Source organism: Anser cygnoides, chromosome 3 (assembly GCF_040182565.1).
Source record: "Anser cygnoides isolate HZ-2024a breed goose chromosome 3, Taihu_goose_T2T_genome, whole genome shotgun sequence".
Taxonomy (NCBI): domain Eukaryota; kingdom Metazoa; phylum Chordata; class Aves; order Anseriformes; family Anatidae; genus Anser; species Anser cygnoides.
In genome coordinates this window covers 42518325-42540316 of record NC_089875.1, presented here as the reverse complement: position 1 = coordinate 42540316, position 21992 = coordinate 42518325, and the positions used below count along the sequence as shown (strand labels likewise).

At 50.2% G+C, this 21992-nt stretch overlaps 1 protein-coding gene across 1 annotated transcript in view; it reads right to left on the bottom strand.

Annotated features, from left to right (window-relative positions):
- Positions 1-11563: 11563 nt before the first annotated feature.
- The window catches only part of TOMM20 (translocase of outer mitochondrial membrane 20), a 112501-nt gene continuing 102072 nt past the window's right edge, over positions 11564-21992 (bottom strand). The window contains exons 3-6 of the mRNA XM_066994035.1: positions 18462-19692; positions 15572-15666; positions 15014-15080; positions 11564-12893 (exon numbers count right to left, since the gene is read on the bottom strand). Of these exons, the coding sequence (XP_066850136.1) occupies positions 12607-12893; positions 15014-15080; positions 15572-15666; positions 18462-18597 (585 nt within the window). The 5' untranslated portion in view covers positions 18598-19692 and the 3' untranslated portion in view covers positions 11564-12606. The remainder of the gene's footprint in view (positions 12894-15013; positions 15081-15571; positions 15667-18461; positions 19693-21992) is intronic.

Below are 21992 nucleotides of genomic sequence, written 5' to 3'. Positions count from 1 at the left end.
GAGGAGTTGGTGGGGCGCCACCTGAGGATGCTCCCTGCTTTTGAGGAGCAGCAATTGCCAAGCAGTAAGGTAGCTCTTTCCAGCAGAAGACTTGAATCAAGGCTTAGCAGCGAGGCAGACAGGCAGACGCTGCCAGCTGCAGGAAGGCGCGAGCCTGTGGCTTGATGAGGGGAAGGGGCTCAGCTCCTTGCTCGCAGCCCGTCAGTGACAGGGAGGGAGCAGGGAGGAAATTAATCCAGGAAGAAACTCAAGGGGAAAATAGGCAAGCGGAATAAGCACAGCAGGCTGGAAGAGTAAATTTACTGAACCTACGTCCTTGATTTTAATGGGGTCTCTAATAGCAGGGTTCGCCCAGCAGAATTTGTTATCTCCTGGAAAACGTGGGACTCTCACAGAGACGTTCCCCTTACTTGCTTGGCAATGGGAACCAAGGGACCATCGGTACGAACACAACAAATAAAAAGCTGAGCAGATGTTACCTTAAACTCTTCCTCAGCTCACGAGGGAGGATTAAGTGATATGAAACCACAGGAGTGGCCCAGGTGGGAAAGATTACTTTGCTGGTGTATGAGCTCTTATTAGAGTTAGGGGAGAGGGATGGTGGTTGTGTTCGATATGCTGGGACCAATTATACTGAAAAACATGGAATACAGTGAGGTGGAAGATTAGGGGTGGGTGGGAAAGTAGATTAACCCTACACAGATGTGCTCGAGCTGAGCAAAGAAGAGAGAAGCAGTCTGATGGAAAGCAAGAAGACCCACAAGGTGACAAACACAGGGTTAGCACAAGATTCACGTGAGCTCGTCCAAACGCGTCTCAGGTCAGCAGCCGCCGTGTGCCAGTGCTCGGGGTGTGGGAACAGCAGGAACAAAGGGTGGGCTCCTCAGCTCTCCAGTTCTCCTTCCTCATTTTGCAGAATTGCCACACGCTGAAATAGCAAATGATGTATGAAATGAAAAATCGCTCCCCAACCAATGCATATAGATGATGCAGAGAGTATTTGGCCATTACTTCCTCGCAGTAATATTTATCTACATTAACGCTCCGTTCAGAGGTAGCTGGAAATACCCAGAATGTGAGTGGCAAGGGGATAAGAAGAGAGGTCGGGGAGAAAGGCAGAGCGGCAAGGCAGGCACTTAAGGCAGCAGGCACAAAGCCCTTCCCGTATAAATCACCAGCTCGGTTCTGGCCCAGGTTATTAGCAGCTGTGAGGCAATGTTCTGGCACCCAGAGAGAAAGGCTTGCTTGCAAAGAGCAAACCCATTTGACACAGACTTCTGAGCACTCACTGCCGTTTGGGGGCTGCCTGGGGGTCCTGTGTGGAGGAAGCCGGTGGCCCCAGCCCAGCACCCGCTGGGGAGGTATTTCCATGGGATCCACCCCACCACCAGCGGGCATGGGGCAGGGGGCACTTCCCCAGGACAGCTTGCGCCAAGGGGAAACGTCCCTGCGATGGCTTCAGCCCCTCCTGGAGAAGCCTTCTGGAGTTTAATAGAGAACGATATCCTCTCCTGCAGGGTTTTTACGTCGCTCCATCCAATTTTATAGGAAGTTATTGCTAGCCCAAAAATCCTACAAAAAAAAAAAAATCTCATTTTTATTAAAGGCTGTAGGCTTTCTAGTCATAGCTTTGGAGCACTTTTGAGCTGTCTGGGAGGCTTCCCTCAGGATGGGGCTGCAAGACTGTCCCTTTCCAGAGCACAACACCACTCCACGCCCCGGTTTAAACCCAGGCCCTCTCCGCTCCTGGGCAGGGCTGGTGCTCGCTGCTGCAGGCTCCTTCCCGGCCCGACATGGCAGGCTGCACAGAGCTCTTCCTGGCACAGGAGGGGCTGTCTGCTAGGGCAGAGCAACTGTTTGGAGAGTGGGATCTGGAGATAAGCATAAAAATGAATCCTTTGCTTTCTTTTTTCTTTATAAAGAAAGGGTGACTGCCTCCTGTTAGAGGCCATGAACCTGACGGAGCAGGCACAGCAGCACGAGGTGGGTTGTGCAATACCTGTGCACGCTCGCCATGTGCCTGTGCCACCTAGCACCATGCTCTCACCTGGCAACAAGGACAGAGAGCTAGAGATTATAAAGGCACAGCAACAGAGAGCAAATACCACGTTCGTTTCCAGTTTGTGAGCGGTTCCACATGAGCTCCCGCATGAAGGGTTGGGTAAACTCAAGCCTCCTGTGAGTAGCATGCCCAAAGTTTGCAATCTCTGCACATAGGACTGAGTTTCATAAGGTGCTGGCCAAGCCCAGCATCACTGATTAGCAGAGAGCATTTAGAAGTGCTGACTCACGGATGTCTGCATCCAGGGCTGCGTACAGAGAGGTCGTCCTGAACCTGGGGGAGAGCAGGGGGACCCACCTGAACACCTCTTACGAGCCCTTCTAGCCTTGCACAAAGTGCCAGCTTGCAAGATGGACCCAACAGCCAAAGTCAGTAGAAGAGGCAAACAAAGTACAGTCAGTCAAGGACATGATTGGGCCCAGCGCTAGCAAAAAGGGCTACGTGGGAGCTCAGAGCCACTTATAAAGGAAGATAACAAAATACCTTACACTCAAGCAGCTAGAAACCAAGGGATCGTACAGTCCTACAAGATGTGCTCAGTGTGTTCCTTTTGTCTCCTCTTACACACATTTTTACCTCCCCATCACCAGAACAAAGCAACTGGAAATTGCTGATAACTACCTTTGTCCTCCTAAGACTTCTTTGGCACTCTTATCTCTTTGGCTTTGTAGGAGACTGTGGGTCAGACCTGACCTTCAGATACCAGGGAGTCAAGAGGAACTGCAAATATTCATCCAAGGACAGCTTTTGGCTCTCTGCCTGTCTGAAGCACTTTGTGTTGTCTGTGAGTGATAACGCACTTACAAGACACCATCATACATTTCAGGATAACACTAAAGATGTGATCCACAGAAAATTAGCTATCAAAAATATTGACTGGAAGGTCTGGAAAATTCATCTACTTTCTGACCAGGGCTTTCAGACAAGGAGGAGTTCCAAAATGGCTGGTGCCAAAGCCCACACAAACTCCACCTGGTGCTGGACAGGATGGGGGAAGTATTAACTAGAAGTAGCTGATAGGACCCACCAGCCAAAGCACAAAGCCTGGGATAATGCTGCTGAACTTGCGGTTATCCCTCCCGTGCTAACCTGGGAGACAGCACTGACCTTCTGGTTACCTCCCATTGATCCCACAGCCTTTTAGGAATTCCTTCGACTGATAATTTGTTACGTGCTACTGCTGGACAGGAACATCTGGCATTTGCTACAGGAATTCAACTAAAATGGAACCTAAAGTCAGGATTCTGCATCTGTGTCTGTGCTTTCCAGGTCATGCCCTTGTGCGGTGCAATTGTGTAGCATCACATCCAAAACTCACTTGCACACACACCCCATTAATTCTGCAGGAGTGCCACGGACAAGCGTGCCTGTCCGCAAGAGGCAACAGAAACCTCTAGGAGCAAATCTGAACTTTTCACAAAGCCAGTGCTGAGGACAATTCACATGTATTCAGCTAAAATCACTCGTCGGGAATCCCTGACTGTACATGGATGGGGCTTGCGAGCCCGGTCCTAGCGCTGTGCCTTGCCCTGCCACTGTTCTGCTGCTCCTGCAGCAGGGTCCTGTGGCACAGCTTGTGGCTTTCTGCCCTGGCAAGGTGGCACGGCAGAAACGTGTTTTAGCTGCTTCGAGACTCTTAATCAAACCTTTTTTTGGAACAAATATCCCTGTGCAATGTGTAACTCTTTCTCCACTAAGCTGATGAAAACTGCTGAGACTACTTAGACTGCATGTCTGCACCTTTGCCCTGGAAAATCCTCAAATGCTCTTCACTGAGAATGCCTTTGTTTAAACCCAAGGAGAAAATAATTTTCAGAGATTCCACAAGTACTAGAATTTATGAGGTATCTTCCACACCCAAAGTATGACTTCAAAATTTTACTGGAGCTCAGTGAATGGGGAGCTTGTTAAGGAAAGCTGGATAATAAAATGTTAGCACTCGATTCGGTCTTCACCCTTACAAAGGCTTCTAAAATATTCTTAGCTCCAGATTTTCCTTTCAGGCTAACAGGAGATGATTTGGACATTCTTCACGTTGGACAGGGAGAGCAGTGCATATGGCCAAGTCTTTTCCTCCTGGAGGACGCCCTGCTGTCCTCCAGCCCCAAGCCTGGGAGCTGTGGTCGGGGACACTGGGTTTAAATCATGAAGAGGACATCACAGTGTTTGTGCTGCACAATTGCTTTTATTTTGCACTTTGGTCATCTTGGGCTGAGGAGAGAGGAGTGAGAGTGATTAAGAAGCACACACTGCCATCACCCTTAGCCTCCCACTTAAACTGTTCTGGTGCAATGCTCTTAAAAAAGCACCAGGACTACCTGTGGGAGCGGCAGTCCTGCTCTAACCACCAGACTTGTCTCTGTGCTACCTTCTGCTACACACATGCATAAAAACCTGAATTAAAACTCTTGCCCTTGGGCACTGCAGCTCCAGCCCCTGGCTCCCCTTCCCATGCAGCTCTTGCTGGGCACTGCCTGCTTGTCCTTCACATCGAGTATATCCTACAGCGTGCCCCGAGTGGAGGGATTCATGCCTGCATGGCATGAATCCCCAGGCAGCTGCAGAGGGCTGGAGTCATCTTTTAGGCTTTTTAGTGTGCACCATGAGGCCAGGCTGCACACCGGCCACACAGCGTCCACCAGCTCTGCCAGCCCTCGTGTGGGCAAGGGGCAGCAGGCTGCAGCCCAGGCAGGGTGGGCTCCAGCCTCGAAGCCTGCGGACCTGTGCCTTCGGACTCCTCGACTCCGAGAGATCGCTGAACAACACAGCCCCCTCTTTGTTTTGGCCGTCTAAATCCCTATAAACAGAGCGCTTGTTCTTTCTTCTTTAAGGTCCTTTGTGGTTTCATGAAAACGCCGGATGCTGCAGAATGCTGAGGCATGAAAGGTTCCTCTCTTTATCCTGTCCTCCCCATCCAGCAACCACACTAAAAAGAAACCACCGAGTAAAGTGCTTGCAAATACCTGGCCCGACAGTCCCGCTGATGGAAAGCTCTCCAGTTATTCACAGACTGAGCCCCGGCAGCAGCTGTGCAAGTTCCCCCAGCTTCGCCCTTGCCAGTGCTCACGGGGGCTGACCCAAAGGGACCACCTCGCTGTCAGCTTCCCCCCCTCATGCCAGCCCTTGGCAGCGTGGGGAGCTCTGCCTGACAAGCCTCCCACCACAGGGGCTCTGCGGGAGGGGGACGCAGCGGCGAAGCTGTGGGGGCGAGGGCTGGAGCACGGCGTGCAGCACCCCATGTCGGGCAGGAGGCAAGTCATTGCCTTCTGGAAAACATCGCCAAGCCAACGCTGCAAGCAGCTCTGTGGGCGAGGGTAAAGCCTTTTCATCGCTGAAACCTTAGGTTCCTGTTTACCAAACATTTGTTCACTCTTTATACGTTTGAGTGAATGAGGAAATGAACCGCAAGGCTGGGCACAAATGCCTAAACCCTGCTTAAGCATGTAAATCGCCCTCATGCAACTTTCCGAGCTTACTTCAGGGTGGAAAAACAAATCCCTCCTCAGATTTGTTGCTTCCCAGGAGCTCCTGCCCCTTCCCGGTTCTCCACGAGCCACCATAAGCACAGCCCAGGCCTCAACGGCGGCACGGTGTGGCAGCCCCATTGCTGCTCCCAGGGACATGGAGGCACGTCGCTGGCAGAGCTGTGCTCTCCCTTTCCTCGGTGTTCCCACTGTCAGACAGCCCCTACATGCGACTCCCACCCCACTGGAGCACCTAAGGGAGAAAGAAGACCTAAATTGCTCAGGGAGGTTGTGGAGTCTCCTTCTCTGGAGATATTCAAGGCCCGTCTGGAGGCCTACCTGGGCAGCCTGCTCTAAGGAGCCTGCTTTGGCAGGGGGGTTGGACCCTGATCTCTTGAGGTCCCTTCCAACCCCTACAATCCTGTGACTCTGTGATTCTGTACATTCTCCTCTCCACTCTCCAGTTCTCCAGCCCCTCATGGCTGCAGAAGTAAGAGGTATAGGAGACGGCCTTCAAACGTCTGATCCCACGCAGCACCCACTTTCCCTTCCCACCTGCCTCTCTCCTGGGGGGCTGGAACAGATTCCTGTTGCTCTCAGGGATGCTTCTCCCCCATCTACACACATGATGTTTTCTTCCCTCTGTTTGCTGTGAGCAACTCAGCCTTCTGTTATAATATACTTTGGGATGGGTGATCTGACGTGCTATTAAAATTCAGGATGCCTCTTGATAGTCCTTGAACCCATCAGTGGACAAGTAATGATTTTGGTAGTTGGATTCATTATTTATTTTCTGCTTTCTCACTTCACATATCACACTTTCGTCGTACTTGGGAGACACTGAAGACTGAAGTCCTTTGGGCTTTGTAGCATACCTCTAAGCACAGGAGTTTAAATTGTGCTGGAGATTGACAGACACCCGACATGGTGTCTGCGAATTTCATAGACATGGAAACCAATTTTCATTGGTTTCAGTGGGAATAAAAAGCCAGAATGTCTTCAGGTGTTTGAAGCGTACCTCCAGGTTGAGGTAGGCCTGGTACAAGAGGGATGAAATGTGCCCTGAAAACGAGTTATAATCTGAGTTTCAGGGTAAGGTGCAACGTACGACTGAGCAGACAAGAGGCAGAAAGTGGCAGAACAGAACAATGAAACAAAACCTCACTGCACACTAGGCTATGCTTTCAGTTCACTGCCTGCCTGCTTTATCACGCTGCAAGATTCAGAGATGTGTCTTGAAGATATTAATGCACCTTTCTTAGCTTTGGCTTTCTACTGCTTGTGCCTGCCAGAGTTGTTTGTATCAAGAAAGTTTCACTAGATTGAGCCATCTCCTAAATTTTGTACCAGCCAGGAATTTATATACCACCAGAAGGCCATTTCCAACATCACTGCCTATTCTAAACAGCTTCCCTGACACAAACGAAAACCATAGGAACAAATGCAGAGGCAGGTACGTACACTGCAAACACTAGGCACCTGCGTGTGACACAAATTAGCTGCCCCCGCTACACACACATCAAAACACACCTTGCCTCTTGCCGGCATTGGAGCAGGACTGTTGTATTACAAGTGTGTGCTGTGTCCGACCGGTCACGAGAGAGCCAGAGTGCTTCACAGTCAGAGCTAGGAAATAACAATGCTGCTTTTTAATGCGAGCACATGCAAATGTGGTAACTACCCACAGAGAAACACAGTACTTGCTCCATGCCTTCCCAGCTCTGGGGAGAGCAAAGTAGTAGTAGTGATCGGTGAACAGACGTGACAACCCACTCATCGCTCATGATGTCTGGCTTTTTGGGAACAATCCTTCCCCCCACAAAGCAGCTGGCATGGCTCGGCTCACACTTGCTTGGCTTGGAGTACGAGCAAGGCCCAGAATTAGCAGCCCAAAGAGTATTCCCCAGACATTATCACAGGTGTGCCCTAATGTTAAAAATAATCAGGGTTGTCCACATCCACTTCCACAACCTCCAACTCACTGCAAGCCTGCCGCTGCAGTGCTCCCCAGCCCTGGATGAAGGTGAACAGGCACTTGGTGGAAGGGAGTGCTACAGCAGAGGCTCTGTCACAGTAATTTCCCTAGACCTACCCACAAATATCCATTAGAAAAAATAAATAAAAAAAACCTGCAAGGCTGACACTGCTAGCATGCATCTCAGCTCACACTGAATATTCATCCCCCAGCTTGTGCTGAAGGCCTCTGAAGCCATAAGCATTCACCAGCACAGTCACTGCCTCCTCGTGTTATTTTAGAAGGGGTTGCCCTGTAGAAGAAGAAGTAACTTTAGGAGGTGTGTAACTAACAGGTCACTTGGCTAAGTAGACCAAACTCGCTGTCCTATAGTGTCTCTTGCATTTTCATTAAATCTAGAATCATTTAATATTATATAACATTAATAAAATGGCTTCAGAAACTTCTAGGCTGAGTAAGGCTGTTGAATTACGAATACAGGACAACCTGACACTGTCTTTGTAAAAAAAAAAAAAAAATTGGAGCACCCAAGGGCTCAGTCTGGCTTCACAGAGACACAGCGTTTCTCCGAACTGGCTGTGAGCTGAATAAGCATTCTGGGTATTAATATTCAAAGCAGGGCATCACATATGGCTTATGAAACACCTCTTCATGTGAATTAAAGACCTATTCTCAAGGCAGCAAGCTTCCACTACAACTGGAGCCACCAGGCGCCAACTTCATTATCATAGCACACTTACTGGAGGAAAAAATTGGAAGGCTTCCCTTTCTATTAGCCTCCCTCACTAACCATTAAGATTCAGCCTCATACCTGACTTCAGTAACGACGAGTCCCAAAAGAATGAATCTAGACTTCAGAGCAGCACAGCCTGCCTGAGTGACCTCTGGCTCAAGGTGAGAAACCCACATGGGATTAGCCCAGGCTGCAACCAGCTAAAAACATAAAGGGCTGTGCTTAGAGAGCTGCAGAGGTGTTTCCCTTGTCCAGCGAGGACAGCGGTGGCTTTCTGAGAGGCGTGCTAGCTGACCTGGTTTGTACCCCGTGCTCCTGTTTACCCACACAGACTGCTGCATGGTTCCCAGGCACGTCCAACTGACCAGGACAAGGTGCTGCCATCCTGCTGGCATTCCCAGCACTCAGGCAGGATTGTACACGTTATGGACCTAATTGCACTTAGAGAAGGAACTCAGTGAAGGGCAATGAAACCTTCTGTGGACTTTTCTATACATCTTACTTAAATGAAAGTCAGAGTTTTGCTTCTGGTCTAACACATTTATAAGTGCATGTGCACAACTCACGCACAAAAGCTTGATTTTGGAACAGTTCTCTGTCGCAGTAAAGCATCATCTAACACTGTACAGCAATGTCATCCATCCATGTCCTGCCTCTGGAAAGTGAATTCCTCTTGTAACTGTGGTATCTCTCGATATGCAAGAAGTGATGCAGGGCACCTCTTGCATTTCCTTGCCCAGCATGTAACTCCTCCGCTCACCAGCTCTGACTGCGCTCCAAAGGGAAAGCAAAGGTTTTGGTCTGTGCCAGTGTATCCGCCCCTATTTTCAGAAAACATTTCCCTAAGTAGGCCAAAAATGTCTTTTAAAGCTTGAGCTTTAGAGGATACATTTGTAAGGCAAGGCACACACGAACGGGGTGACCAGCTGTTCTACTTTTGGAGGTGCTGTCCTAGTTCTCAGGAAGCCAATCTGCATTGCACCTCCCATAGAGGAGAGAGGCCAAACGTCCTACTTTCTGTTCTTGGTAGCCTCTTTGTCCTATCATGAGAAGGCAAGGTGTGTGACGGCACACATGAGAAAGAAGAAACCCTCCCCACGATGTGCCCGCACAGAAGGCGAGCAGAGATGCGAAAGGCCCGGTCCCTTCCAGGCTATGTTTCAGGATCCTCCTGCTTCAGATCAGGCTCTTGCCTTGCAGCTATGTCAAGGTGCAGCAAGCACTAATAAAAAGAGGTTTCCATGTCCTCTGATGTCACCTGCACTCTGAAACCTCACCTTGTTAACACAGGCAGTTCACTGCTCGGTCTCAGCGAGTATGAGCGTATTATCACTTTGCTCTGATTCAGCAAGACAACTACATTTACACTTCAGCTTGTGCCTGTTCGATAGGGCAACAAAGGACACTCCTAAAGCCGTTTTTAACTCTATTAGGCATGCACTAAAACTTAAGTATGCATTTAAGTGCTTGGCCAGACTGATGCCATGATTAAAAAAAAAAAGCCTAGTATTCAGAGGACTAAGCTTTGAACCGAGCATATTTTTAATCACAAACTTCAGAAAAATCTTTAAATATAAAGAGTTTCTTCTGAAAATGTTTGGCAAGCATAAAAGCGATACACTTTGTAAAGCCCCTGCTCCCAAGCAGAGGTAGCAGCAGCTGCCTGACAATCCAGGCCTCACTGAGGCGATGGATGATCACGGCTGCTTTCCGCATTGTCTGCATTAAGCTTTACCCAACCAATGTGCACTGAATTAGACGAGCAGCCCTAAATTAGAACCACCACCCACTTCTGCAGCATTTACTGTCAGTCTCGATTGTCTTTTGCTCCCTGGTAAGGCAGCCTCGGAAAGAAACCTGAGTGAGCTTCACATTTGCTTAGGTGACTTCAGCACCGGGCCCACTCTGTCAGTGATGCAGACAGCCAGAGGTGACAGGGTGCGCGACTGGGCACGTTATCCTTCAGACATCCACTGCCATCAGCAGAAATAGTAAGGGCAGTACATGGTCATCTCAGGCCTTGCTCAGCTTCTCAGGGCTGGCCATCTCCGCTCGCAACGTTTCACACACGGCACACAAATCTCTCTCCCCCACGGTATCCCATTCCCACAGGGACAGTGACCATGTTCACACAAGTCCTTCTAAAACCTTCTAAGTCCAAATGCTGTATGGCCAAGTTTCCTGATCTGTTGTGGGTTTCATCTTAGCAGACAGAGAAAGCTGACCCGACAGATCTGCTCTTTCGCACCCTCAGTTTCACACCTCTCTTTCACAAGCTGCTTTGCATTTCTCTCTGCTCTGCAGTTTCAAACTCTGTAAACTCTGACCAGAAGTTTGATCATCAGGTGGCAGGGATTTGGGGGCAGAAACAAGAACCTACCCTCCCTTCTTGCTTCAACGCACCAGCTCTGTCCCCCGGTATCAATTACTGGCTTTTATAAAAAACAGGTAATGCACTTTGAAAGGAGACACGTTGCCTTCTATGTTTTGACATCTGGGTTTTAGCTGAAGCATAATTAAACTTCTCAGAAATAAGAGATTTGAAAATGCAATCTTACCGCTTACAGTCTGGGGGGAAAAAAGTCCTGCATTCGCTTCTCAGAGCAGACTTGACCTGTTCGTCATTTTCTGCAGACAGTAACAGTGGGGTTAGCCATCCCATAGCTGTAGCTGCAAATAGCTGAGGAAAAGAAAAATCAGCATTTGACACTGGGTGAGCTTCTGATGCTGCCTCCATATGACAGCTTTACCAGGAATCCCACCCCGGCAAGTCACTGGCTCTGTGCATACCCCTGACCGGAGTGGGAAGCAGGGGCATGCACTGGACACGAAACCCTCTGGAGGCGAGACATTTTCAGGTCAGCTTGGTGGCCCTCCAGCTGACTCTGCAACACGCCATCCTTGCCAGGGTCCGAGCACATCTGCAAGTTCTTCAAACCATCTGCTGGGGCTCCTTGTGAAATGCCTTTGCATTTCCTAGTGACTTGGGATTTCCTCAAATAGCCAGAATATTAATTTGAAAGGGAGCAAATGAGCACCCATTAGCACCATCAGAGGGGCAAACAGACCTGGACAAGGTGTTGGGGTCAATTTTTCCAGCGCTCAGCAGAGCCATGCGTCTGTGGGAATTCAGTGGGTAGAGTTGGATACCTGGCTCCTATGGGGAGAAAAAATGTACGCCTGGAAATTCAGCCTTAGCAGCAAAAGGACAGAAAAATAAGCCTTTTTTTTTTTTAAGAAGCCAGATACCAACAGGGAGACAGCTCGTGCACCCCCTGCCTTGCTGCAGCGGGAATGCTTGGCGCTGCTGGCGGACACTGAAATTTGGGTGGCAGGCCAGAGGGGAGGGATGTACGGAGCTGACCAAGTGGAAGGCGGCATGGCCACCCCAGGCAGCCGGGAGATAACGGGGCACCCACCCTGCGCGAGGAGCAGCTGCTGCCGGCAGTCATATTGTCAGGACGAGCCCCAGCGAGCAGGGCTATTATTTGCTTTACAGGATTCATTTTTGGCACCGGGTATGTGATGTGCCACTGTCACCCCTCGTGACAATTCTGTAATCTCTTCTTTCCCTTCAGTGTTATTGTCCCAGTTTCCAAGAAGCAGACAAGAAGGATTTGCTTCTGGAGGGGGATAATTCCTCCCGAGGAAACAAATGACTGGAGACAGACGCGGGAAATTCTTCACTTGTCTATTTTTATTTACAGCGTAGTTCCTGTTATTACCTTGAACCAAAATAGCACACGAGCAAGGCTGAGGCCAAGTTTCCTTCGCCTTTCTCCAAGAGAGGGTCGAAGCCAGCCCTGAACGCAGCCCCCAGCCTCCTCCCACATCCAGCACAGGCTGAGCAGGGCTGTCCCGGGGTCAGGTGCCAGCAGCAGCCCTGCACCGCGATCCTGCCCGCTGGCATGTCCCTCCGGGCCAAGCAGCACTTACAGCTCTCAGCAAGTCCTGTCTGCACCTCGGGGTGCTGGCACAGCTGATAGCAGCGGGAGGCACCGGCGCTGGTGGCAGTGAGATGATCCCGACAGGCACATGTTGCCCCTGTGGTCCCCCTCGAGGGCAGTCGAGTTGAACAACCTGGGTTTAATATTCACCAGCAGAAGCCAGCTGGGGCTGACAGCCCTGCCAAAAAGTGACACAGGCTGTATTAAAGTACCAGAGAAAGGTAACAGGAAAAGGCAAAGACGTTGTACTGTCTCCATGGGTAAAAGCCTCCTTGTCAAGAGGCATTCAGGTTTCCAGCAAGGCTGTCCTACACCCACAGTGATGGTGGGGGAAGAGCAAGTGGCAATATGAGTTATCTTTCAGATGAGGCAAAATCACAGGCTAGTTTTAAGTGCCTGTCCTTTAAGAAGCAGTTGGCTGGTTTTCACAGCAAACCCAAGTTTTGGACATTGTCTTCAAATCCATCACATCTCATCTTCAGTAAGAAAGGCAGTATCTGCCTTTTACGAAGACAAAGAGCTGCCAACTGCTCCTCACTTCCTCCCCAGCAAGGACATACACGTAGGACAAGATTTTCAAAGCTCCTCCGGGAATTAAGCACCCAGCTCCTGTTGACCATCAATAGGACGTGTGCACCCAGCTCCCTTGAGCTTCTCTGGAAATCTTCATCCTTTGATGTTGTTTCAAAGGCTTCAAAGCTAAGGTTCATCTCTTTGAGACAATAGGAAAAGGAGGTGGCAGCGTTAAAGCAACTCAGCGCAAAGCCCTTCGCCTGTCCTACCAGGGCGTGGAGAATCTCCACAGAGCATGGGGTGGCTCCCCAGAGGGGGACCCCTCCCCAGCCACCCCAACAGCCAGGATGCCGCCCCAGCAGGCTGCCCACCTCTCCCTGGCATTGCTGCTTACATGCAGCCCAGTGGCTGGGGCTGGCAGCACCCCACGACTGTCCTCTCCCAGGGAGGGAGGAGATGGGACCGCAGAAGCTGGTGGAGGAGCGGCACCTCAGCCTGGGCTTTGAAGGGCATGTGGCCAGGGAGGAACATCTCCTACCCACGGAGATCAAAGCGCTCAGCAAACAGCTTGAGCGCAAACATCACTCGCGCTCATCCCTGCCCCACGGCCAGCTTGCTGTCTTGCTCACGGTCAGAGGCAGGACCTGCTTCTCCAAGTTTTCTTCCCTTCACATCTCCCCACCTGCCTATTTTCCCTGACAGCAACCAGAAAACCCTCTTTGAAACATTTCAGCCTCAGAGGTAGCAAGTTGCTGCTATGAGCTTTGTGAAAATATGCAGCTGAACAGGGTCCCTGCAAATCCTCCTTGTAAGGGAAAGAATTATCGTACCTTGCTGGGCATCGGACAAGCCAGCCTTCAGCCTCTCTCTCTCTCTTATATGGAGATGCTGGGTTTTAATACATGCAAACTGTAAAGTTTTTTCCTATGATTATGGTATCCATAGCAGTGCTGGTGCGAGTGGATTCTCCGAGGTCTAGTAAGATGTGCTCATTTTCCTCAGTATTACAAGAATGCACTTAAAGTCAGCCCTCAGCACCGTGACAGCCATATAAATCCACAGGAAAAAAAAAATCTTAAATTGCTCCACTACTCACTGAACACCTTTTTACCTCCAAAACAGACCAGACAACCAAAATGAAAAGTTATGTTTTGTAGTTTGCCTGAGGAAGGAAGAGACAGAGAGCTGGGGGCATAGTAAAACTTGCCAATTCTAATACAAATTGCTACAAAAAGTGCTGTAGGCTAGACCAGAACGTCACAACACTGCCTCCTTTTCTCCCACTAGAAATACTTTGTATTTATTACTTATTTTAATTTAGATGGTAAAAAGATACCCGCGAGAAGCTCTGGGTACCCCAAGCACAAAACCAGCACCAGAACCGTCCCCCAGCTGGGCGCAGCGTTTCATCCGTCTGTCTGTCCGTCTGTCCACCCGTCCCACTGCACAGCTGCCAGGCCGGCCCTGGGGACAGGCTCAGGAAAGGCGTCGGCGGCTGCCTGGGGCTCATCCCTCGACCTTCCATCCCGCTCCGCGCCGTGATGTCATTTTTGCAAAGTGCAGAGCAGGCGCCTGTTTCTGTTTCCATTGCGGTATCGCCGCCCGCGACGATAAGGATGATTTATTTTGATTACAGTACCCAGGCGCTCCAGTCAAACAGGCAGGCCCCCGGCATGCCAGATCCAGGGCAAAACAAGAAACACTGAAGGTCACCTCCTCCCCGTGAACTTGCAGTCTGGGAGAGAGCCTGCACGAATACCTTAGAAATGTAAATATCATCCTACGGCTTACTAATGACCTCCATGAATCAAAGGGGGCCCTTGTTTACCTTACAAAAACTTCCCGAAATAGCACAGCAAACAGAAGTGTTGCTGGTGCCTCCGGGGCCCATCAGCGCTCTGCCGTCCCCACGGTCCCACCTCTGCTCCCCTCTTCCTCCTCGGGCTCCCTGGGGCCTTGGCCGAGCCTGCAGCACAGCCAGACTTTATGCTTCTCCCCTGCTGCGTGAGGGAGGAAAAAATCCTGTTAGAGAACTGCAAAGAGCTGATCAGGAGGCACTGCTGCCTCTCACGGCCTCCCCGCGGCACATCCACCGGGGTCACAGCTTCCACCAGGCCGCGCGTCCCACCATGCCGGGACCAGCACTTCCCTCCAGGCCACGGGTTTCTGCCCTGGCCCACGAGGTTCATTCACGGCACAGAAACCCCACGACAGGCAGTGGAAGGACTTGGGAAGTCCTCTCGGAGCAGGCAGGGCAGGAGGGAGTGGGAACTTGGAGCGATGGGCAGGGGAATGGGCACATCGCTTTTCATCACCCACCTGCGGTTTTATTAAGTGTAACATCTTCCACGAGATATGAGAGCTCATTGGCATCGCTCAAGTGGCGCTGGGGAAAAAAAAAAAAAAATAGTCAGCCAAAATTTGCCTTCTGAAAACCTTCTGGTTGGAATAAAAAGGTGCTAACTCTATTGTTTTTTTTTTCTGTTTTCACAAAAGTCTTTTTTTTTTTCTTTCTAAATGTTACTTATTCCTTCTCCATTCCTCCAGCTCAATATAAATAAATATTAGAAAAGAGTAAAACTATTATAGGGCAGTATATTTGAGATTAGTGTTAATGAGCACAGAATAATATTTTACTCCGCATTATTTGTTTCAGTGAAAAACCTGAGCTAGTTTCAAACTCCTCAAGCAACACTAAAACAAACAGGTGCCAGTTCTTTGAGAGTTTTTTAATCAAATCAGGGATCCGGACCCAAACATTGCCAAAGTCCGGGGGGTGATTTGGGTCCCTGTGGGGACGAGCACAGGTACTGAGCCCAACCAGCAGGAGGGACAGCCAGCAGCAGCACAGGACAGCAGGATTTGCAGAGCACACACCAGCCAACAAGAACTTGGGCATCTCAGCATGGGCGGTACCGAGGCAGCACTGCACCGTCGTCCCCAAAATCGTTGTTTGGGAGCTCTGCTCATGTCTGCAGAAACAAAAGGCATGAGAAGGGAAGGAGGCACCGGAAGAAAACAAGCTACAGCTAGAGAGTGGCTACCATAAAGGACTAATTTAAGGAGCTGAACACAAGCCTCACTGCGGGCATCGGAATGGCACACTGGTTGCATCCATTATGTATGGAAACAGAAATTTGCTGATTCAGCTGTGAGGGCTTTTGAAGAGATGGCAGCTGCGTTTGCGCTAAGCTTTCATCTGTCAATTCACCCTTTTAACTGAACAGGCATGTTTTTAACAAGCCGCCACTTCTCCGACCTGACAAACAGTTTGAGGCAGCCCTTCTCTTTCAGCTGTTTGCCACCGGCTCACGCTCCCTCAGGTACAGACATTTTCCCCAGCAGAGCACTCCCTCTTCCTCTCCAGCCCATCTGGCTGCTCGGCATCACATTGCAGAAACTCTCATGCAGCACGAGAAGAAAACAGCTGGGGAAAGGTTACCATGTCACAAGCCCTCCTCCACACGGGCTATAATCTGATACCGCCAGTTCTCAGTATCCGGCGTACTGAGGGCAAAGAAGGAAAAGCAAAACAAATGATACAAAATACATATAAATGAGGCTACAGGAATGTAGTGCTTTAATACCTTTCCCTTTGGGAAAAAAAAAAAAAGTGATTTTAAGACAGTATGAGGTTATAAATAAAAAGAAAAATTATTGTGCAGTGTACTTTATAATGCCTCTGAAAGAGACTTTTATTGTTTTCTTTTTATATACATAGCACATTTAATCTGCAACTCAGATAATGCACCCACAGATAATCGAGAGTTGACTGTGAAAAATCTTTTTTTGAATGACAGCTTTAAAAGTTCACGCACATTTCTCATGACAAATCCCCTAATTATCATTTCCATCAACAGACTGCTAACACGTATTCCGGGCACCACTGAGCAGGAGGAAAAAACCCAAGCAGGAAGCACCACGAGCTTATCGCTGAGATGAGAAAAAGCCCAAATTCTAAGCAGCAGTACAAAAGGCCAGCGGTCAGCTCAGACAAGGATGGGTTTTTAAGTACACATCAAGACTGCCTAATGCTGGCAGTGCTATATGTCATGACAACGGATGGTTTGCAGAAGTGGCCCTAAAACTCACGTGCCATGACCTCGAGCCAGCAGGAGCCTTGGAAAGGGAAGGCCGGCAGGGCAGCACGTATCCAGGGCCCTAGCTCCTTCCACAGCTCACTATCAGACAACAAAACTCGGCCTCAGCTCACCGTGGCAACTCTTGTATTCCCAACGAGATGCATGAACACAGCCCTAAAGTAAAACTGAGCTGCATTTTTCACCACCCCATGCACAGAGAAGCCCCCCGATGCTCAGTGTGCAGATAATGGTGTTGGCAGCTTCCCCCCCGAGGTGGAGCTGACTTGCAGAGACGGTTCAGGTTTCAGGAGCGCACAGTCCAGCCAGTCATTAAGACAGAGCCAGTCACAAAATTCAGATCGAGATCTGATGAAGCCTTCAGATACATCCATGTTTCACCCTGTGTTGCAATATGGGGCTTGGCTCTTCCCATTACAAAACCAATTACCTCCAAAATGCAATGTTCTACCCAAGACTGGCTTTCCACCTCTTCCTTGAGCAAAGTTCATGAATTCACGTGTTGACTAGTCAGAGCAGCTGCATCACGAAGGGATGGAGAGGCCAGTTCAGACCAGTTACTGTTCAGCCTGACTCTTCCTCTGGCTGAGGAAGAGCAAAGCATCACCTGGAGCCCTCACCACCTCTTTTGTGTGCTGTTGCCTCTCCTGGCTTGGCTGCAAGCAGCAGTGGTAAAGCCCACCCAGACTCCCCCGCCTCAGACCTAAACCTGAACAGATTACAGCTGTTAGCATGAAGCCTTGCCAAGGCCGTTTCCTGCTGGTAGAAAAGCCCAGTTTGGACACGCATCCCCAGATCACATCTCCGAGGCAGAGGCCCAGGAGCATCCATCCAAACAGCGCAGCCTGAGCCCACCTCTGGCCAACGCCAGTGACTCACTGGGGCCGAAGCCCTGCTCTCTGGGATTTCTCTCTCACTCTGGCAGCTTTACCAACCCTGGGTGCCCACACGGAGGTCCCAGCAGCCCCCTAGAGCACAAGCAGTGCTGGAGATGGATACCGGCCAACAAACCTTTAGGAGAACTCAGAGGAGTCAGATTACAGAGACGATGCTAAAAAAAAAAAAACTATTTTCATCCCAGTGTTTCATAAGGGAGGCTCAAACCCGAGCACGGTGTTTTTCCTCCACTTTGAGTCACTGGGACCTCCTTCAATAAGCCATGTGTTAGCATCCACAAAGGCAGGGCAGCTTTTCAGCTCCGGCTGCTGGCAGGAGGGAGCGAGCAGAGCGGGCGCAGTGAAGGAGCGTGACAGCTTGTTGAATGCTCAAACCGCCCTCGAGGCATTAACTTTCCAGAGGTGCTGCCATCGCTGCAGATGTTACCAAGCTACCCCGGGCCTGCAAAGCAGCGATAATGACTCAGGCCAGACAGCTGACCCACGCACACGGCTCGGGTGCCTCTGTGAGGAGCACGGCACGGAGGGATCAAGCAGATAACAACGGGCCCCAACAGAAAAGCTCCCATTTCGATGCTCCTGAGCACTGGCTGGAGCTGGCTTCGTCGCAGGGGTGTCTGAACACTCAAAAAGCTCCAAAGGTCTCAGCCTGCCAACGACCCAGCAAGGCAAATGATGATTTGGAAGCAAAATATTTACCTAGCAGAGCGAGTAAAGTGCAGCAAGCTTTATGAAATCAGCTGCAAAACTCCACATGCAGATATCATGTACCTGGAAAGCTCTTTGGTATGCTCGTGACAGAGAGGGGTCTCCTAACCAAGCACCAGCAAGACTTCATGACTTGCAGACACTGGGTCAGAAGGAAAAGGCTGCTTCTTGCAGCAACCCATTTACTTTTCCTCTTCATGGCCGTGCCTTTCTCATTTCAGAGATCAGTTTGCTTTTGCCAGATGGAATCAAAGTCACCACTGTGAATTCAGCATTTTTTTCTTTTTTCTTGGAAAGCACCAGTCAGTACCATGTCAAGAAAAACAAACAGAGAGGTTTGCTTAGGATCTATTTAAAGCACATCAGCAGTGGTAGCTCCAATAACAACCCCAGGGCCAGCACTGGTGTTTGTGACAAAACTACTGTGCATAAGAAGGGCAAGATCATTGCAGGCAACTTTCCCTCTATGGGGCTTCCACACTAAATCAGCCTTTATATTTTCCCCTTTTACCCAAAGAGGTCAAAGTCATGGTCAGAAAATTAGGGTGCAAGGCAAATGCTTCTGAACGGGTCAGATCCAAATTGAAAATGCTCTGTGGTTCAGACCTGGCAGCCAGGAAGGAGAAGCAGCCTACCAAGAAAAAGTGAAACTCCCTGTGAGGAGATTGTGTTGGCTTTGCTGAGCAGGGAGGGAAACACAGTCCCAAAATGGTGCAGAGCATGCATAGACTGAAGAGCTCAGCTTTGGCGTTGCACAATCTGAGCAGGAGGGCCCGGCTCCAGTGTCCCCAGCACCCAGACAGCTGCTATTTGCAGTCAGCAGCCATGCAGAAGTCTTGGAGCTCAACCACTGCAAGCAGACACGAGGTCCACCTCTACCCTCACTGCCCTCATGCCAGGTGGTGGAAACCAGCCAGGAGGTGGCTGTAAAGTTGGCCAGGGCCTGCAGAATGTCCTCTTCTACCCGGGTGTCTCCTGGATGGAAAGCAGCTAATTTCATTAGCGCCTGTAAAACACTCTGACACTCTCCGTGTGGAGCATTATTAAACAGCCGTGCAGAGCAAAGCCAATAGTCCTTCACTTTTGTTTATATAAGGTATTCTGCTGGTACTATACCCTGGGGGATTGGTAACGACTATGGTTACAATAGGGTATTTACTACCACCTCGGCTCGCTGCAGCGATGCTGACCGTGCCTCTAAAAGCAATCTCACAAATGGCCAGTCCACAGGGAATCTCGCGCTGTCCCACGGCACTCGAGGCCGGCACTCGCCTTTTTCCTCTGCAGCTCTTTTCTGTAAAAGAGACATTCATAACCCTGCGCTCCTTAGCAGCGGACCTAATCCAGCAAGTATCCAAGACATTCAGGAAAAGAGAATTTCATAGCATTGGAATTTTTCCATGCCAGCACTTTTTCATGCTAAGATAAATGGCTTTTACTTACAGGGCTAAAGGCTCTATTATTTTCAAAATACTTCTGAGCTTCAAAGCAGCAATGGAAATTGGCTGTGCACCTGGCCAGCTGATCCAGCCTGGATTCGGCCAAACAGCAAAAGGTGTCTTTCTTTCTTTCCTGAGGCAGCAAGTAGTAGTTTACTTGGCCCCAGAGAAGCAGGCAGGAGGGCTGATGTAAGCAGGCCAACACGTAATTAATCAGACGGTGCACAAGCAGGGCCTGGACAGCATGGTGCAAAAGCAACCAGCAGGGGAGGAAGAGAGGATGAAGCACCCTGCTCAGGGGAGCTGGGGACACCCTCACAGGTCTTCATGCTTGCATGGAAAGCAACTTGCCCAAAGGCTGTGCAAGAGCTGAGAGCAGCTCCAAGCCCCTGCAGGGCTTGGTGGGGCCCACTGGGGATGTCTGGAAAGTCCTAGGAGCTCCTGGAGCTACGTGTGCCTTCCCCCAGCCCCTTGCTGCCGCAGCAATACACACCAGGAGGAGCCAGCAGGCCTGTGCTTGGCTTGGCCAGCTGGTTTCCACCACCTGAATTAGCACAGAGCTCTGCTTATGTGAGCCCTTCCAGAAGGAGGGTTTGCTCCCTGCTCCCCAGGGGCACCCCCCACTCCTTCCTTTGTCACCCCTGTCCCCAGCAGGTCCCATCTCGGCCACCCCGTGGCCGCGGGCAGCCGAACCGCTTGCAGGAGCTTGTGCAATGCTTGGCCATGCTAAACTTGACCCGAGCTGGGGTTGTTGCTCTCGCTTTTGAGAGCCACGGTCATAAAAAGCGAAGGGATTTGCTGGCCGAGGAGCAGCCCAGCCAAGCTGACACAGCGCAGGCTCCTGAGGTCAATGGTTGCAGCTCCGTGCCGGGGGAGGACACGCAATGCCTAATGTGGAAATGTTTGTATTTGGAGCAATATATAGTTACATTCAGCAACTAGCAGCTGCAGAGGCTGTTTACTGTAGCACACAGTCCCAGGCTTATTAGCTCCATGCCTGACAGTGACCAGACTCAGAGGGGAATGACTGCGAAGCCTGCAGTTGTATTTATATCGTTGCCAAGATCCCAACAATACCTTTCCTAATAAGTCTGGCACAGAAATAATCATTTAAAGAGCTAAAAAACATAACATCCGCAGCCCATCTTTACAGCCAGAAGGGGAGTTGCGCAGGGCTCTCGGTCTAATCTTTCACAGCCCCAAGTGCTTCCCTCCTACTTCACGAACAGCCTGTGATTTATTTCCTGGACGGCTGGATGCAAACAGCCCATGTGCAAGTGCTCCACGGGGAGACCGCACCTCTGCGGCCCCGCTCAGCTGCACGGTCCATCAGTGGGGAGACAGCAGCAGAAGCATCCTGCACACGGGGTGTGCCGGGCCTCATTGGCAAGCATCCCATGCCTGGACAAGACCTCATCCCCATCCCAGTATGCACACCCAGACCCTCATGCCGAGGGAAGGACTGGCTGCAATGCCACAGCGCACATCCCTGCGGCACCTGATGCTCTGCAGATCAGTCCTGACCTGCTAAGTTAAAAAAAATAAACAACTCAGTAGCTGCTTCCTGGGGACCCAGAGAACAGTATCTTCTTGGCTAGGAGGAGGACTCAACAACACCAGCTCTGGGAAACACACAGCGTAGCTCTGCTGGTTCACATCGTTCCTGACCTTGGCTAGCAGATAAGGCTGTGCCGTCTGATTTTGTTTTGCAGGTACCAGGTGTCGCTGAAGGTCAATGCTGAGGAAAAGGCTCTCCCACAGTCAGAAGGTTACAGAGAGTGATTTTTATGCAACATAAGCTTGTCGATGATTAACAATTTTCTTTCGGTTAACTGCGAAGTTAATAGTTATTCAAAAGCGCTCCACTCTAATGGGAGTGGAGATGGGGAGATGTACTACATTAACCATTAATCTTGGGCTGCGCAATAAAAATTAAAATGGAATATGGCACATAAGGATGATTAATTCTGCTTGCAAAGGGAGAGGGTGTCAGTGTATGCTTTGGGCGGGAATGTTTCCTTCCAACAGCGGGCAGCCTGGACGCAGATGAGGATGTGCCACCAGACGGGCTGCCCTCAGTGTGCAGCGCTGTGCTTTCTGCCATCTTCAAGCTCACACAATGCTCCCTGTGTCAAAATCCACCTGGTTAACTCCA